A 19373-nucleotide genomic window follows, 5' to 3' on the forward strand; every position below is an offset into this window, starting at 1 on the left:
GGTTTGAACTGTCGTCCTCCCAAATCAGGTATTGTGTGTATAGCATATAGATTCCCCTTTTAATATTAAAATGCTATTTGAAATCACAGATGGTGATATATCGATATGGGTATGGAATAGCAAACATTTTGAAAATGCCTGGCTTTTTCCAGGTTCACAGGACACGCTGGAGTCAAAACTGAAATACCTGTACTTATGAAAAGCGTATCACAATTCGATCTGCAGAAAGTATTTTCAAAAAGTGGGTTCTAGCTTGTATAGCCACCAGCGGAAATTATTTCCAGCATATGTGTCATAACTGCATAGCAACTTTCTGAACTGTAGTATCCTATGTGCGTATGATTTTTGACTCGAGTGAGTAAATAACCTGTCTTGGCAAGTACCTGACAGAGCTCCCAGAGATCATTTGGTTTTGTTGATTGTTGCAGGTCCTCATATAAGCCGCCATCCCTGTAGAGAGTGAATGACCCTACAACGAGAAGAAGCGCCTCCCATGTCCTAGAATATGCAAGGAAGCTGTCAGAGAAAACCTGCTATTCAGATGTCAAATGAAGATACATTTTGTTTTACAGTAACCACTGCTGCAATATGATAAGGTGTATGTCATTGTTAGAGAGTGTAGCATTGTGTCCAGTTCCTGTAGTAAATCAAATTAAAATAGGACATTACATTTTATCTTCTGTAAGTAATTTTTCTTTGGAAATTTTTTTCATTCAGAATCAAAATTATTAGTTTCTGAAATAGTTTACGAGACATCAGTGTCTTCGGTGAATGTTGTCCACTAAAATGTGTTTACTACTTTTCAGTTGGTACTGCTTTCCTTGAAGTTTTACTTTATTTACTGATTTATCAGATTTTTGTGACTGTCCAATATTGTATATCTTTAGTTTTAAAACCAATAAACACTATTAGAGAATAGCTCCTGGAGTTTCCATGTTGAAACTTCCATTTGTTTTAGAAAGGTAATTCCATCACTAAATGTAATAAGACTGAACGTTACCTCGCTACCAGTTCTGCTATGTTGCTTTCTTAGGATCACACGACAGTCTGTCTTGCAATTGTACATTTCAGTATTAAAATAAATAAACCGATTGCTCTCTTTTATGCTTAACTTTTCAATAATGACACATCTGTTTTAAGTTGCTCCGATACAAACTAATGAATCCACAAACAAATACAGTAGCAGCGAAGAGACATTTGCAGATGGAAAGGAGATGAAGAAGGAAGAATAAATATTCTTTATGAAAGATGATTTTATAAAGAGGGTAATTAAATTAAAAAATGTTAATTCAAGGAAATGTAGGTAAGTGCCTGGAGACAAGCCATCAGAGCATTCAAAATTAATCGTAATAAAGTAACATCATCAAATACAGCTATTTTGTAATCGAGTTCAAAATGAAGACAATAGTTATTTTACATTAAAAAAGTTTGTTCACTGCATACGTACCTTCTTCAAGTGTAACTTCCGATACTGCAGCAATAAACACACAGAGAGATCTCAGCACTTTTACTCTATAGAACATTACTTGTTTTCATGAGGGAGCAAACAGGAATTTCATGATGGTAATTTTGAGTATCCTGTGGTTTCACTTTAATTTCTTTATTGATCAATTGCTTATTAAACAACAGAAAGTCCATATTGGAGTACCAACACTATTATGAAAATGACATGTCGAGCCGCAGACAGGAACATTGAAAAGACTGAGCTTTTGGCCAAGGTTTTATTTTTCCAGATAAGAAAAAAAATACTTACATTCATACAAGCAAGCACACCTCACACACAAATGATCACTGTCTCCAGCCAGAATGCAATGGCATTGCATTGAATGCAAGCAACAGTCCTGACTGTGGTGGGGAAGGCAAAAAGTCCCAGGTTATGGTTGGGGGAGAGTACTGCAGGGACTAGATGGTACCCAGACAAGGTTGCCCTACAGAGCATCAGGACACTGTGGGAGAGGGGAAAATGGGGAGTGGTGAAAGGTAGGAGCAGAGAAGGAGAAAGACCAGTGGGTGCATTGGCAGAGAGGGTGAGGGGATGTGAAAAGACACAGCAAGCAGAAATGGTTGCATGGATGATGTGCGGACACTATGTTACTGTAGACTGAGGCTGGGATGATTTGGGGAGTGTGATAAGTCATATCAGCACAGTTCAAAAAAGTTGGTGGTAGAGATGGCCTGGGTTGTGAGACAGCCATTTAAATCAACCATGGTATGTTCAGCTAGATGTTATGCCAGAGAATGATCCACTTTCCTCTTGGCCACAGTTTGGCAGTGGCTGTTCATCCTGGTGGACAGCTGGTTGGGAGTCATATCAATTTGAAAAGCTGCACAATGATTGCAGCAGAGGTGTTACAAGATGCAGCTGCTTTCACAAGTAGTCTGGCCTCTGATGCAATAAGATAAGCTTGTGGCAGGACTGGAATAGGAAGTGCTGGGTGGATGGATTGGGCAGGTCTTTCATCTTTGTCTTCCACAGGGATATGATTCCTGTGACAAGGGGCTGGGATTGGGAGTAGCAAAGGGATGGACTAGGATGTTGAGGTTGCCACTTTAAAAGAGGTGAGGAAGGCCATGAGTAAAATGTTCCAAATTTCAGAGTATGATATAACCAGAGCCTTGACAAAGAATGTGGTTCAACTGTTCCAGTCCAGGGTGGTACTGGATGGCAAAGGAGGCATTCCTTTGTAGCTGGTTTTTGGAGGTGGTGGGAAGAGGACACAAAAAATCTGTTTGAGGACTAGATCGAGGGGACAGTGCCAATCTCCCAAAGACCTATGTGATATCAGTACACTCATCACTGCAAATATACTGACCCTAGGTGGGCACATTTTGTAGGAGACCTTTTTGTTGTTTATTATTATACGGCTATGCCTAATGGTTTCTTTTCATGCAGGTTACTAAAACATATGTACACATATAATATATCATTGCTGTTGTACCAGGTGACAATACTCATGTTGATAGGATACTGGGCCCTTTACTTTTGTCAGTATAACAAGTAAACCATCAGTTCACTTTATCACAACATAGATAAGAAGAATTACTCAACTTTGTACAACCCACACCCATAAGAATGTCGTAAGTATTAGAACTGTGAACATCAACACATCGCTTGATGCAGGAAAATTATGAGTTTCTCACTCAGGATACATCCAACAATTTTCACATAGTGGTCTGCCTAATACATTGATCACACAAATTGACTACTGGAAGACAATGCTGTTGTCTTAAGAATCATAAACAGAGCTGGCAATACTGTGTTTCACCATTAGAAGATCTGTTGTGGCACAGTGAAACTTTCCTGCCAGTGTTGCTCATTTGTTGATGTTGCTTGCAGTGACTGTCCTTTCTTTTGGTTGTGTTGTATGGTACTAACCTTGCTTTGGCACCTCAACCTTTGGACGACTTTACACTTTCCTAATGATGTAATCTCACTGCAAACCTGGAATCAACATCGTTTTATCTCCAGTCAACCTTTAGAGTTTTAGAATTACTCTCATGTGTTATTTTTGTTCTAAAGGTATGCCAACAATTATTGTCATTTGTTCCTTACCTGTGATGGTCCTTTTTCTTTATGAGGCCTGTGGAATACAATTGGGTCAGATTCTGATTATCTTACACCAACACATGAATATATCTACAGTACAGTGAACAATGAAATTACTTTTTGATGACTTTTGTTCCCAACCACATAATCCTCAGACTTGTTGGCCTGACTTAAGCCCTGGGCAAAGTTCAGTACCGTGCTGTTCAAGTTTTTCACAAGCTCCCTCTTACCCTTGCATCACACACTGAATAGTTCACTATCATATTCAGTCATGAAATTAGTCACTACATACTAAATGTCAATTATTTTAAAAAAATGAAACATAAATGCAAATATTTGCAATATTATATGCAGACAAGGAACACAACAACATGAAACATTCAAAACTACTATGAGTAATGAAAGTATTGTACAAGAAGAAAGCACTTAAATTTTAAGTATGTGATATATCACTATTTCTACACAATGATGAAGTAAATTTTGTAAGTACAGATAGTTCTCCTGATCCGTTTTGTTGACATTTAATATATAATGCAGTTACACACACACACACACACACACACACACACACACACACACACACACACACACACAAAATAAAGGAGATGATGCACAAAAAATTTTGATACATGGATAGGCAGGAAAGTGAAATAAAGATTGTATCAGCTGTAAACTATCTTTTCACGTAACTGTCAAGTAGTGCACACAGCATTCTTACAGCTTCATTTTCGTTTCATCCACTCTCCTATGAATCTTCTTCTGTTTCCAAGTGATGTGGCATTTTGTTTCACACTTTGTCCTTAAGATATTCTTTGTTTATGGAGCAGAACATCATAGGAATTGAGATGTTAATCGCGTACAGTTTGTCCAAATGGCACAGTCCTATCAGTACAATTTGCAGAGCTTGTGGACATTCATCTTGTGAATGGGGAAATTTAAGATGATTATCTAACTGCTCAAGGTGGTTGTTTGCATCCGGAGACCAGCAATTGCGGGCAGCTGGGAAAGTAGGAGAATCCATTAACTTCATAAAGTAGGTTTTGAAATGTGTAGCGACATTCTCATGATTCACACAGCCACTGTTTCTTTGTGTTGTCTATGTGCATTTATCTATTACCTCACAACTATAATTCATGGTTCTCAGCATAGTCAAGTATAAACATTAGCTTTTTATCTTTTTTCCAAAAACTATCTACTGACCAAACACCAATGCACAATCTGTGTCCAAAAGATAATTGGTGTAAGTTCAGCAACAGAAATGAGACATATTCACATAAACCTTCATTACCAGAACCTGTTATAAATGCAATTGTGCCCACTTCTGGTTTCTTGCAAACCCTGATTTATTGATGAAGTGTCTTCATGAAAAGAGACAAAATGCAAATGAAAGCCTCAATAATTGAATTTGGGTTAGATGGTCAAAAAGGACATTCTGTGGACATTTAAGTTCTCAAAATAGGTGTCTATAATGCAGTTTTATGTTACAATAATGGAAATAATGGCAGAATTGGAAGTGCTGAGGACAGTTGGTATAGATTCTGGCGTGTTTACAACAAAAGCATTTTACACCATCGACGAGAGCAAGGTCAAGGAAGTTAACAGATCAGTATCTTACCTGCAAATATAGGCCAGGCAGATCTGAAGAGGAGAGAAGAGAAACCTGGAGGATGAGTATCAGTATAGAGGATTTTAAAATTGAGGTGAGCTCACTACTTTTAGAAGTACGAGTCTTTGAACCTCATTTTCTTTGTTTTACATTTTTTACATTATTAGAAGCCTTTTCTCAAAAGTATTGTGCTAATGTTATTAAATTTTCCAGAACTGTTCACAACTTGTAGCTGTCTCCCTGGAATTGAAAAGTATGAGATCCTGCAATTACATTCTGATTTTTAAATGACTGTATGTAGAAAAAAGTTTATTTTGGATTTGCAAAATTAAAAACTCTTAATGACACAGTTTGTACCATACATTAAGAACTATAGATCAATAGTCTCACACCCTTCTAAGGACACTACAATAAAATTTTCAGATTAATTGCATGATTAGAATTTGAGTTATGGCTTTTTATGAAAAAGACAATAAATTAAAAAGTCAAATTTCTAGCAAAATATTAATCCTGCATATTTTATTATGTTTTTTTTCATTAAAAACAGCTCTTTTGCTTTACATATGCAAAATTTTATATTTGTACAATAATAAATGTGGCTGAAATGATTTTTTAAATAAATGTTGACATTTTCTATCACAACCCCCCCCCCCCTTACAGCTGTTCCTTTAAACTTCATCAGTAGACTTTCTCAGTATAGTTTACATATATCTTCACGAGTCTTCCACATCAGTTCCTTCAGTATCTTTGAGACACGCTCCCACGGATTAAACAAACCTGTGACCATTGTGCTGCGCTCCTCTGTATACATTCAATATACTCTCTCCGTGCTACCTGGTATGGGTCTCACTGAAAAGAGAAAAAATAACTTTTCAGTTTCAAAGTAGTTTCATCTTTTGAATTTACATATAAGCTCATAAGATGCTCCCTATGCATAACAAATGAAATTTTGTAATTGCAATAACTTTTGATTCCAACACTTCTAATGAAACTAAGTATCTCATTGCAACCAGAAAAACAAACTGAATGATTGGAATAATAATGTGTGTGGAGGGGATTTGTGTCTGCAATTTTGGTAATTAGCACAACATATGCTTAATGTAGGAACTTACATATCAAAGTTTTGAGAAGAAAATTAGTACAAATTTTGCATATATCTTAACACATGGAATAGGAGGGCATACAAAGTCATCAAACCATGCCTCTGCTGATAGAAGATGTTTCTCTGATGGGATACAGAGAGTGATACAGCTACTGAATAACTGCTCTCCAGTTCACAGCCCTCTAGCATGTGAGCTGGAACACTAGTACACAAAGAATTTTCTCACTTGTGTGGCATGTTCTATGTGGGCTTACAATCACTGAAACCCACTAATCCTCTCACTAGGGAACATCACCAACCCGACCTCATGTTTTACAGATACAAAAACACACTTGCAAGGCATCAGTCCCAACAATTGGTCCCATGCAAAAATTTGGGCCATAATTCTGATGGTACTCAACAATGACCTCCTGAACATACAGCTTTTAAAGACACGTTAGCATTCCACTTGTCACTTATTCCACCCACTGCAGCTGCCTAATGCCCGAGTGTGAAGTTCTGTACAATGGAATGAGGAAGAACTTTGTACAATACCATTCTGACATTAGCAATATGTTTTGATCAACAAGGCAAAGTGTGCACTGTACCTGGTGCCAGAGATCTCTGTTTTGAACATTTTTATGTTGTGATTCATAAATGCAGTGTAAATGAATGGCATGAATTAGTCTGCCATGAAAGAAGTACCATACTGTAGGGACTATAATAAGCAATTTTTCTTTGAAAAATTGCCGCAAATTCAGGTGAATATATACTCTAAATTAACATAAAAATGTTTATGTGTTAGATTTAAAATTACCACCAGTCTAAAAATGGCCATATATTCAATGCCGCAGGAAACTTATCTATATGGCAACACTGGCGTCAACTGGCAGCAGCAGTGCACCGACGCAACGACTATAAGTTGCGTGGATTCACAAGCTTGCTAACACTGTACTTCCTGCCCCACCATCACAAACCCAGAACACTGTCTAGCCTATGACACAGCAGTGCCAGTGGACTTGCATTGAAAGTGATTTGTGTTATCAGTAAGAGTACAACACTTTTGTTAATACAGTAAGTACATGACAAGGGTTGGGTGGATGAGGATGCTATGAGATTATGGAATAACAGTGAATGGGGGAGAAGGAAAGGTGCTTTATTGAAGAAGAGTTTTCTTCTTGTGTTGTATTAGTTTAGCAGTCATTTGAAAAATTCTGTGAAAGAGAAAATGAGAAAAATACAGAGCATGCTGTTATTCTGGGAGAACATCACAATAGTAACCTCTTGATGACATGGTAAATAAATCATTTAAAGTGTGTACAAGAGAGGAATGGAACAAATGGATGATCAATGAAACCAAACATGAATTCACATTGAAGGGAGGTTTAAGACTACCTACAATTAAATGCACGAGCGTGGATAAAACAGTCGTGGTCTTGAGGGAGGGAAGACAATGTTAAATCTTTCAAGAAGTGCGGTGTAAGTAACACTATCTATGGCAGTGAACATTATCTTATATACAAAGAGAATAACGATGATTAAGAGGGAGAAGAAGAACCTTTAAGTTCAGATGATGTTTCCATTCATTTTAATGGTCAGTTTGGTTTTATAAACTAAGAATTTATAGTCTGGCTTTGCAACCTAATAAAAATAGAAGAATGTAATTTTTTAAAAAGGTGCTTAAAAATTAAGACTTATCTAACGGTCTGCAGCATTTTGTAGTACTTAAAATACAGTAGCAAAATGCTGTTTCATTATCAATATCACCATCCTGTGTCATTTCCTCTGGATTTTAAAGCCGATACTATTAAAATGAAGTGAAGTTGAAGGTATACCATTCTTAAATGTAACTGGCATGAATAATCTGTCAAGTTAAAACCATTAACTTTGTTTCATAATAGTTCTTCAGTTGCTTAGGTTTATTCATTTTGATTTTGGTGAGTACAGGATGATCCAAAAATCCATTAAAATCTGAAAATTTGCTAATTCATGGAACAGTGTACGTAGAGAGGAAGAACTTTATACACCTGAAATGAAAGTGAAAAAACATGTCAATAGATGGGAGCTGGACAGCAGTGTGCTGCTTTTCAAACAGAATGGCAGATGTGATGTCTCCCAATGTGTTAGAGTCGCACCATCCCTAGCCTGACAAACACCCGCTGGAAGCTACGACAAGCACGATAGCACTTCATCCAATATTACCACACATATGAAAGATCTTTCATACACATTGTTTAGTGAGAATTGTGCGCTAAGCTGCCACTTCCATGATGTGTGGCCTCTCAGGGCCCCAGCCCTCACAATGTGTGATTACTGGTTGTGGGGTTATCTGAAATCACTGGTCTACCCCAATCATCTGCCCTTATTAGGAATGCAAAAAAATAACATCTGACAGCAATTTCTCACCATACCTTCCAACAGTGTTATTTTGAACACTGTCCCTCATCTACAGGTATTGTTGATGACAGACATGTTGAGCATTTGTTATAATTTACATCACCTTCACTAAAAATCAACTTTTATGGTAATTACTAATATTATATGAAGTGCCATCTGTTGGTCATATGGGGCACTTTATTTGGTTTCAGTAAAACCCTATGTCATTTCAAACATGTTTGTCAATTTTTACATCTCTACCTACATTACTATGTGAAGTAGAATTGTCATGTATTAATGGACTTCTGTGTCACCCAGTATATAATTAAAAACTATCAGTATGAGATTAGAACTACTGTTGGAATAGTATTAAATGTGAATGTGCACAAGGTTTATGTTAATACTCATATTAGCCCGGCTACCTATATTTGGAGAGACTAATGTGTTCTCTTAACGATTTCGAACACATTGGGTAGATGTGTATCTTCCCCTCTTTTCGCACTCTACACTGGTGCCACCCTGTAGAGTCATTAAGTGAAAACTGCACTGGTCAAACTGAATTTTGAAGTGCTAGCAACTACAAGATTTGTGATAAAGTGTTAAAATGCATCCAACTGGTGGCAGAAAAAACTGGAGATGTCTAAGAAAAAGGGGTAGACTTTGGAAAAGTCATCCAGAACTGCAAGTCAGGGGAGATGTACTGTATGGTAGGAGAAGGAAAGAGACCATTGGGGACCGCATTTGACGAGATTTGAAAACTTGAGAGCTTAAAGGTGGAAGACAGGGCAATATGCAAGGCAGAGATTACTACTGAAACATCATGCGTGAGTTAATAAGAGTGAGAAGCTAAGTGCTTTGTACATAACGGAACAGTTAAAAATAGATGGGAAAGAGAATGAAATATGTAGAAAACTAAAATGGATTGAAGTAAAGATTAGTTACAGTGAAGAAAAGCTGAGACTGAAGAAATTAATGTAAATTGAGGCCAGGTGGGTGGTGAGAACCAAGGACATGTAGTGCTACTTCCCACCTGCAGAGTTCTGGGAAACTGGTGACTGGGGAAGAATCAAGATGACGTGGTGAAACAGGTGCCGAGGTTACGAATGTCATGTTGTAGGGGATGCTTTGCAACAGGATATTCCGAGTTGCCAGTATATACCCTCTGCCTATGCCCATTCATCCTAATTGATAATTTGGTGGTAGTCATGGTGATGTAGAAGGCTGGTATATGACGTGTCATTTCGCAGTTGACTCTCCCTTGAATAGTACATGCTTTGCCAGGTACAGGTCTATTGTAGATGGTGGTAGGAGGGTGAATATGGCAGGTCATAGTGGGGACAGTCACAGGGGTACGAACCATAGGGTAGGAAGATGGATGCAGAAGGAGCATAGGGTCTGACAAGAATACTGCAGAGATTGGGAGGGTGACAAAGCTATTCTAGGTGTAGTGGAAAAATTTCAGACAGAATGGATCTCATTTCAGGGCATGATTTTATGAAATCATGGCCCTGTTGAAGTAGCTGATTAACACGTTCCAGACCAATATAATACCGAGTCACCAATGGTGTGCTTCGAAGCAGTTTTGTGAAGGAATCAATACCAGGATTGGATGTGATGGGAAATCTGCTACTTAACTCGGCTGGCAGGGTAATTACTTGCAGTGAAAGCTGAGGTGCAAATGGTGGTGTATTGCTGTAAGGAATGTGCATCTGAACAAGCATGTGGGCCTTTGATGCCAAGGCTACATGGGAGGAAATATTTGACATGTAAAGGATGGCACTTTCAAAATGTAAGTACTGTTTGTTGGTAGGTTTATTGTGGACAGTAGCGTGTAGTTCTCCTTCAGTGAGGATGAGTTCAACATCAAGGAAAGTGGGATGGGATTCAGAATAGGACCATGTGAAATTTAATTGGTCAAAGGGTTTCAGAGATTCCAGGAATTTTAGCAGATCAGCCTCACCATGAGTCCATATGGTAAAGACATCAATGTATCTAAACCTAACCAGGGCTAAAGACTTACGGGTCCCAGGAAAGCTCATTACAAGCGACCCATGGAAAGGTTGGCATAGGCAGGTGGCATCCTCGTTTCCATGGCCATACCCCTCATCTGTTCATGTATCTGCCCCTTAAAGATGAAATAGTTTTTGGTAAGTAAAGTTGAATAAGGTGAGTACGAAGGATGTCATAGGTCTGGAATTAGGTGGGATCTGATGAGGGAAATTTCCTGCGGTAGACAGACCATGTAAACCAACAACTACTTCACCTTTGAGGGGCAGACACATGAACAGATTAAGAGTACAGCCATGGGAACCAGAATGGCACCTTCCTACACCAACCTTTTCATGGGTCACTTGCGAGGGGCTTTCCCGGGATCCATAAGTCTTCAGCCCCTGGTTTGGTTTGGATACATTGATGACATCTTACCATATGGACTATTGGTGGGGCTGACCTACTAAAATTCCTGGAATCTCTGAATACCTTCTCCGAATTAAATTTCACATGGTCCTATTCCGAATCCCATGCCACTTTTCTTAATGGTGATCTCATCCACCCCAAAGGCCAGCTACACACTTCCCTCCACATTAAACCTACCAACAAGCAACAGCATTTACATTTTTACAGCTGCCATCCTTCACACGTCTGATGTTCCCTCCCTTATAGCGTTGGCATCCGAGGCAATTCACTGCAAGTAATTACCCAATTACCCCACCAACCTAGTTAAAACGCAGATTTTCTGGGCCATCACTTCCAGTCCTGGTACTGCTTATACCTCGACAAAACAGCTTCGGAGCATGCCATTGGTAACTCAGTATTATCCTGGTCTGGAATGTGTTAACTACTTTGACCTGGCCATTATTTCCTAAAACCATGCCCTGAAATGAGATGCATTCTTTCTGAAATTTTGCCCATCACACCTGCAATAGCTTTCTGTTGCCCTCCCAATCTCTGCAATATTCTTGTTAGACCCTGTGCTGCTCCTGGACCCATTCCCCTACCCTATGGCTCCTACCCCTGTGACCATCCCCACTGCAAACCTTGCCATATGCACCCACCATCCAACCACCACCTATAATAGCCCTGTACTAGGTAAAACATTCTATCAAAGGGAGAGCCACATGCGAAACAACACATATACCGGAATGAGTTTTTCACTCTGCAGCAGAGTGTGCGCTGACATGAAACTTCCTGGCAGATCAAAGCTGTGTGTTTGAAAGGTAGCAGACGAGGTACTGGCGGAATTGAAGCTGTGAGGACGGGTCGTGAGTCGTGCTTGGGTAGCTCAGATGCTGGAGCACTTGCCCGCGAAAGGCAAAGGTCCCGAGTTCGAGTCTCGGTCGGGCATACAGTTTTAATCTCCCAGGAAGTTTCAACACATATACCAGCTATTACGTAAACACTGTTCAGCCTTCTACATTGGCATGACTACCACCAAATTATCGATGGGTATGAATGGGCATAGGTAGAGGGTATATACAGCAACTCTCAATATCCTGTTGCAGAGCATCCCATACAACATGACATTCAAGACCTCGGCACCTGTTTCACCACATGTGCCATATGGATTCTTCCCCAGACGCCAGTTCCTCAGAACTTTGCAGGTGGGAACTAGCACTACTGCATGTCCCTGGTTCTCACTACCCACCTGGCCTTAATTTACATTAATTTCTTCTGTCTCAGCTTTTCTTCACTAACTACTCTTTGCTTCACTCAGTTTTAGTTTTCTACATCTTTCACTGTCTTTCCTATCTATTTTTCTCTGCCTGTCCCATTTCCGTTACATACAATGCACTTACCTTCTCACTCTTACTAACTCATGTACAATGTTTTAGTAGTAATCTCTGTCTTCCATATTACCCTGTCTTCCACCTGTAACCTTTGATTTTCATATCTTGCCTGATGCAGTTCCCAACAATCTGTCTTTCCTTCTCATCCCGTATGTTAAGTCTCCCCTTACCCATGGTTCTGGACGACTTTCCCAAAATCTACCCCTTTTCGTAGACCCCAACAGTCCTTTTCCTTCACGCTTCCCCTTAAAACTTCTGCCTGATGAAGTAGCCACTGGCTCTGAAAGCTTACCAAGCACAACAGTCTTACATGTGTGTTCTGCTGCCACTTGGTGAGTAGATTTTTTATCTATCCAATGAAAAACATTATCAATAATTAATTGTCAACACTGGTTTCATGAGTGTTCCAAAGTAAGTGTAAAATTTGTAGCTGACCATCATTTACCGTCCTCTCTTATGTGCGTTTCTGATGCATATGAACGCTAATTTAGAAACATAATCAGAAGAAAAGAGCACTTCAAAGTGATATGTTTACTCGAAACAAAAAGTATACTGCTCTGGAGAATAAGAGTGTATTTAGGGAAAAGAAAATACACCAATCTCCATCGCTAGATGATCACAGCAAAGAATATAATGTAAACAAGATGGACATGTTGATTCACCTCACAAAGTATACTTGATCAAAAGAAGACAGCCATAACCCAGGCAAGTGTGGACATCTCAGCTTCGTGTAATAATGGTTTTTTTCCAAAGGCATACGCGAAATTTACATCTAACAATAGCTCAGCAGTGGAAAAATGGTTACAGAAGGACGTTATACTATCTGGCAATAGTCATGCACAAAAAATTCTTAAATTACTGATGAACAATGAATGATAGTGTTTAAGTTTCTGGCTTCAAAAAACACGGAGCAAATTTTGAAAATATAATGATGAGTATTAAAGAATGTTCTGATCTCCCAAGGACTGATTGTGTTGTGTTCATAGGAGTTCTAACAACATTTACAGAAATATGAAGTCAGTGCATTTATTATGAAGCTGTTTACAGTACTGTGGTTCTTGCATTTCACCAATGTAATCTTAACAAGTTGGCCACTAAGGTATGACCTACCAGACTGGTCATGCGCTAAAACAGAAGTTACACCAACTAATTTGAAGCTGAAAAGATACTGCAGCAAGTTTGCGAATGTTACGGTGACAGACACTACTATGAAAGGAACTATTTCACACACAATAGCATACACCCCAACTAATATGGTAATAATATGCTAGCTTCGAACGCAAAGAAAGTAGAGATAAGTCTTATTGTGCTGGGTGCTCTCAGGGAAACAGGGAAACAGTGAAACAATTCCCTTGGATTTTGGTTCACAAGAAACAAAAGAACAGGAAGGGCACTGAAGCAGGTGCCACATTTAATGAGTAATTAAATGACACGCTGTTTGAATAACTTCATAATGTACCTTAATATAGGCAGTCCATCAGTAAGAAAGATGAAATCTTAAAAGTGAAAATATAAACTTTATAAATTATATTCACTTTCAGGTTACAATTTAGCAATGAGCTTTTCAAAAGTAGAGGGGGGAGGAGAACAGTTTTGGGGGATCATACATTCTAGTAGAGGGCTCACTAAACTTTAAAATCAAACTTAATTGCTTGAATGAAGAGCTATTATTTGAAAGCTGCTGAACTGAAGTCCTGGAGTATGGCATATTAATTATTAGGATATATCATACCTCTGACTATTCAGCTACTCTTTCATTTCTACACAAATTTAAAACCTTGCTGAGTAGGTTACAGGTAGAAAGTTAAGTAACATACGAGTAAGAGCTGATGACAGGTTGGCCAAGTGTCTGCAGAACTTCCTATCTACAAGTGGCCTAATATTAAACTTAAACAAGTACACTAGAGTGACAGTATCATCTGCAACATGTATAGATAATATAGTGAGCTGTATGAACTGTGGTGCTAGAGAAAAGTTAATGTTGTGATTAAGGATACCTGACCATTCAACTATGTCATTGCCAAATTCAGTTAAAACTATAACAGTGAAACAAATCAGGAATTTTGGTCAAAGAAATGTGAATACATCTGTCTCGAGACTAAATGCAACTTCCTGGTCATTCAGCAACCAGTGATCAGTGAACACAAACTACACTGCTTTTTTATAAGAATTCACGAGTATCTTCAATAAATTTTTACCCTTTATAACAGCACATGACAAACTGTAAACACTCTTAGATAGCTGAAGGCATCAGGGCTTCTCATATTATAAAGAGGAAACTGCAGATGGAAGCAAAGAACAACTGTGATGCAGAGTTTGTGAGGTATGTAAACAAAACTGAAGAATATTTGGCACAATAGTCAAACAGGCAAAACAAAAGACAAACAGTAAATATATATCAAATGCCACAAATAAATCAAAAGCTGTATGGCAGATTAAGACAGAAAGGTACTGGAAAATCCAAAAGTTTTAATCCAAAAGTTTTAATCCTAAATTAGAAATTAAAGCTCCGATATACATGAGAAAAATTCACCATTTATTTTATAGCTTCAAACAAAACTGGTGATCTCCCTCCAACACACACACACACACACACACACACACACACACACACACACACACACACACACCAATATTATGCGATTCAGTTCAGGAGAATTCAACTTATGTATCCTGCTATGATGTGGTCAACATTAAAAATTCCTGAAACACCTGAAGTCTGTGTGATGGGATGACATTCCAACAAAAATAAAGCCAAAATGTGATAATATAGCACCCCAACTCTGTCACATAACTCAATACTTTGATGAGGGCTGCTTTCTGGACAGGCAGAAATATGAAGTAGTTTGACCTATTTACAAAAGGAAGAGGCAAAAGAGATAGTAAACTGTTGAATATATCACACAGTTATGACAGAGAACTGATCACTGCAGTCATTTCAAGAGGCCAAGAGATGAATACACTAAGCAGATTCAGAAGGATGCAGGTTGCAGTAGGTACTAGGAGATGATGAAGCTTGCACAGGATAGAGTAGCATGGAGAGCTGCATCAAACCAATCTCAGGACTGAAGACAACAACAACAACAACAACAACTTTCAAGTAACATGGAATGAATATACAAAGATATTAGCAAAAATAATGTCATCAGGTTGGTATGCTCTTAAGAGTTCTGTCAGCAGCTTGTTACAAACATTTTATGGTGACATACTGCTCCTACCTATTGTTAGTCTTAGCCCTGGGACAGACTTCTGAAGATCAAAACACACAATATGGATAATTTTCAAAAATACCAAAAAGGACTATAATAACAATAGATAAAAGTAGCAGCTGAGCTCGTCAAAGAAATACTGAAAATTTTAGTATGTTTACTACACCTATTAGTCATCTGCCAATTTGTTCTGCACATCAGAATAAAAATTAGTAAATATTTCACTAACACGTTTTGTACATAATCATGGTATAAGAGTATTTCGACATACATTCACAAGGGAAAAAACAAAAAACTAAATGAAAATTTTCTATCAGGGGATGAAACTATATAATAAACTGCCCAACGACATGACAAAGTCTACTAATATATATGTCTATTTAACAATGTAGCAAGGACATACTTAGCAAGTAATGCACACAGCATGGTTAAGGATTATATAACCTTCAGTGCAGACCCTATCCCTGATAGAAAATGTTCATTTAGTTGGATTATTTTCTTTGTAAATGTATGTCAAAACAGACTCTCATGCCTTCGGCTGCCATTCTCCTTATTTGATGCACTAATGAAGAGATTGGCAGCTGAAGGCATCACAAATCATTCAAAAAATTAGAGTACTTAGATAACATGGAGCAGTAGTTAATAAAGGAAAGGGACAACTACAATGTCACGTCCCATTACAATACATGAAAACAATGTAGTGCTTCTACAAGAGAATCATCTGCAAGGATCTACAGCATACAGCAGCAATGTCTCTTCATTCTCCTGAGCTGAACATCTCACTCATCACAGTGGTGACTAACTCAGTTGTCCATTAGGGCTGAAGGGAGGGACTGGAGGTCTATTTGAGCCAGCATATCAAGAGTATGGTCCTATGGTCAGTTTCCTGAATAGATTGAACAGACTACAAAGGACAGAAGCATCTCCACAGTCCAGCATACATCCATAGTGCATGTAGTGAAGCAGTGCAGAACTGTGTTTATGTTAGCTGGAAAAACTGTGTGATCAAAAGAATAATGTATAATAGGGACCAACTTTAGAAGGCAGTGCAGTTGTTTTGACACTGACATTCTGGAGGTTGGTAACAAGAAAGTGCCAGGATGGTCCCTTCATCAAGTTATCATAAAATGTATGTATTGTCCGATATTTGCTTTATCTATTTTCACTGTATCCTATAGCATTGGAGATGATCCATGGATGAACAAATAAATACTGGATCATGATTTTATGAATGATCTGAACACTTAGACACTGTACCTTTACATTTCCAACAAAAGATTAAATTACCTGACTCAGTGAAGGGTTGCCTTCCTCTCCTTTCTCTGAAGTTGTGAAATTTTTCAGACAAGTAATTCAATCAAATTAAATTAAATGACATGTATGTAATAGATCCAGATAACAATCACCACAAGAGGCCAACACTTCATTTGAAGACTAAGCGATTCTACAATTGCACAGAACCCCTGCTTTTTAAAAAGTTCTTATGAAGTGTGCCCAAGAAGTAACGGAAAATTAACTTCATAGGCTGTATACGTATTTTCAATTTTTTTTCCAGTTGTATCGATGTTCCTGTTGTATGTCTACATTTCTAGCTGTTTTGAATATGTAGTTATTTTTAACGTCGAAAATGTTGCATGTATGTTCAAAATCTATAATTTTACTATCAAATAAGATGAATCAAAGAATTTGCACTAAATTTTGCATGAAAAATAGAAGAGAATAAAATGAAGTGCAGCACTGGATTCAAAATGTTGACTGTGGATTTTGGCAATTCTACTATGACCAAGACAAAAGTTTACAAGTAGTATAAACGTTTCAAAGAGGGTCGACAAAACATTGAAAACGATGACTGTTCTGGACATGAAAATGTGGAAGAAGTAAAGAAAATGATTTTGGAAAATCACCAAATCATTACCAAAGACCTTGCTTATGATTTCAGCATATCCTCTGGCTCATGTCAAGCAATTTTCTCTAATGTTTTGAGTGTGAAAGAGGCAGCAACAAAGTCTGTTCTGAAATTGTTGAATTCTGACCAAACACAATGTCACAGACATTCCTCCAGAATTGATGAATTAAGTCAACAATGATTTTATGCAGGTAGATTAGTATCGTATCTTACAATTACTCTGACATGCTTAAAGAAATTCCAATTATTCATATAAACAAATGCCGCGAGTAGTTAGCCTAGTTGATGCATTTTTATTAACCATTCATACAAGGCATCACAAAGGAATATTAGTAATTTGATTTTCATTTGAAATTTACTATGACTGATGGAGTATCTGATCAATGTTACAAATAGAATTTGATACCCAAGTTTTCAATAATCTTTTCCTTTTTCCACAGCAAAGTAGATTCAAGGTATTCTTGTGGTTGGTTGATGTATTAAAAATGTTTACTTGACACTCTGCTATGCAGACTTGACATCTTCATGGTAGGGATGGGGGGTGAACATATTGCAAAATTCTGATTCGACAATGCAACGTAGGTTCCATTTCTTAATGTTGCGGGTAATGGTGAATGAATAATATGATTTTGATATCAGTGGTGCCTGTTCTTTTGGACATGACAAAGAACCGACACGATTTTGATCCTGCAACCATTATAAATCCAGACACAAAGGAATTAAAGACATTTATATCAATAGGGCAAGTTGAAATTTGTGCCAGTCCAGAATTCGAACCTGTGTTTCCTGCTTACTAGGCAGATATGCTGAACACTACATGATCTGGACACAATGATGACCACAATTACATGGACATGTCCAGAAGAGACACCATTTTGATTCTACAGTCACTATGAATCTAGACACAAAGGAATTCAAGACTAACAGTCAGTGGGCAGTGATTTATATCACTGGGCAAGTTGTGTTAGGTGTGCTAGGATAGTCGTTGCAGTTTCAGTGACCATTTTGTCTGGATGGCATAGTGGTCAGCACATCTGGCTAATAAGCTAAAGACACACGTTAAAGTCCCAGTATGGCACAAATTTTCAACTCGCCCCATTGATATAAATCAGTGTCTACTGACAGCTTAAGTCTATGATTCTTTTGTGTCTTGACATAACTGACTCAACACTGCTATGTAGACTACAGTTTCAGTTGTGGATGATCAACAATGGGAAGTGGTGTGCTGGTTACAGTGGGTAGTTGACCTCACCTGGGTTCCACAGCAAGATCCATCTAGTTACATCAGGCAGTGTAAATAGTTGGTTATCATGTGTGCACCAGCTCAGAGCTGCAACCATGTTGCCAGCTCCTCTCACCAGCACATGACAGTTGTTATGGAACAACTGAGAAGGCAGCATCAGTGTTATACTGAAATGTACATTAATGTGGTTGAGTAGGAAGAAGAAATGTGATGTTTGCTTACAGCATTACTAGTGTCCTCTTTGAAACAGTCAAGTCATTTAAAAGTCTGGGCATAATGTTTCAACGCGATATGAAATGGAACGAGCATATGAGAAGTATGGTACAGTAGGTGAATGGTCAACTTTGATCTATTGGGAGAATTTTGGGAAAAAGTGGTTCACCTGTAAAGGAGGCCATGTATATGATGCTGGTGCAAACTATTCTTGAGTGGTGTTCACGTTTTTGGGATCCATACCAGGTCAGATTGGAGGAGGACATCGAAGGAATTCTGAGGCGGGCTGCTAGATTTGTTACTGGTAGATTCAAACAACTAAGAAGTGTTAAGGAGATGTTTTGGGAACTCAAATGGGAATCCCTGAAGGGAAGGTGATATTCTTTTTGAGAAACACTATTGAGAAA

The 19373-nt window shown here is 38.2% G+C and overlaps 2 protein-coding genes across 2 annotated transcripts in view; both read left to right on the forward strand.

Moving 5' to 3' along the window:
• LOC126293620 (corticotropin-releasing factor-binding protein) overlaps positions 1-1104 on the forward strand; it is a 943223-nt gene extending 942119 nt beyond the window's left edge. Inside the window, exon 9 of the mRNA XM_049986901.1 lies at positions 429-1104. The gene's annotated coding sequence lies outside the window, so the exon portion shown is untranslated. The remainder of the gene's footprint in view (positions 1-428) is intronic.
• A 13576-nt stretch (positions 1105-14680) lies between these two features.
• LOC126293238 (uncharacterized) overlaps positions 14681-19373 on the forward strand; it is a 39355-nt gene continuing 34662 nt past the window's right edge. The window contains exon 1 of the mRNA XM_049986358.1: positions 14681-14718. Coding sequence (XP_049842315.1) covers positions 14681-14718 — 38 coding nt within the window. The remainder of the gene's footprint in view (positions 14719-19373) is intronic.

This window comes from Schistocerca gregaria, chromosome 10 (assembly GCF_023897955.1).
Source record: "Schistocerca gregaria isolate iqSchGreg1 chromosome 10, iqSchGreg1.2, whole genome shotgun sequence".
Classification (NCBI taxonomy): domain Eukaryota; kingdom Metazoa; phylum Arthropoda; class Insecta; order Orthoptera; family Acrididae; genus Schistocerca; species Schistocerca gregaria.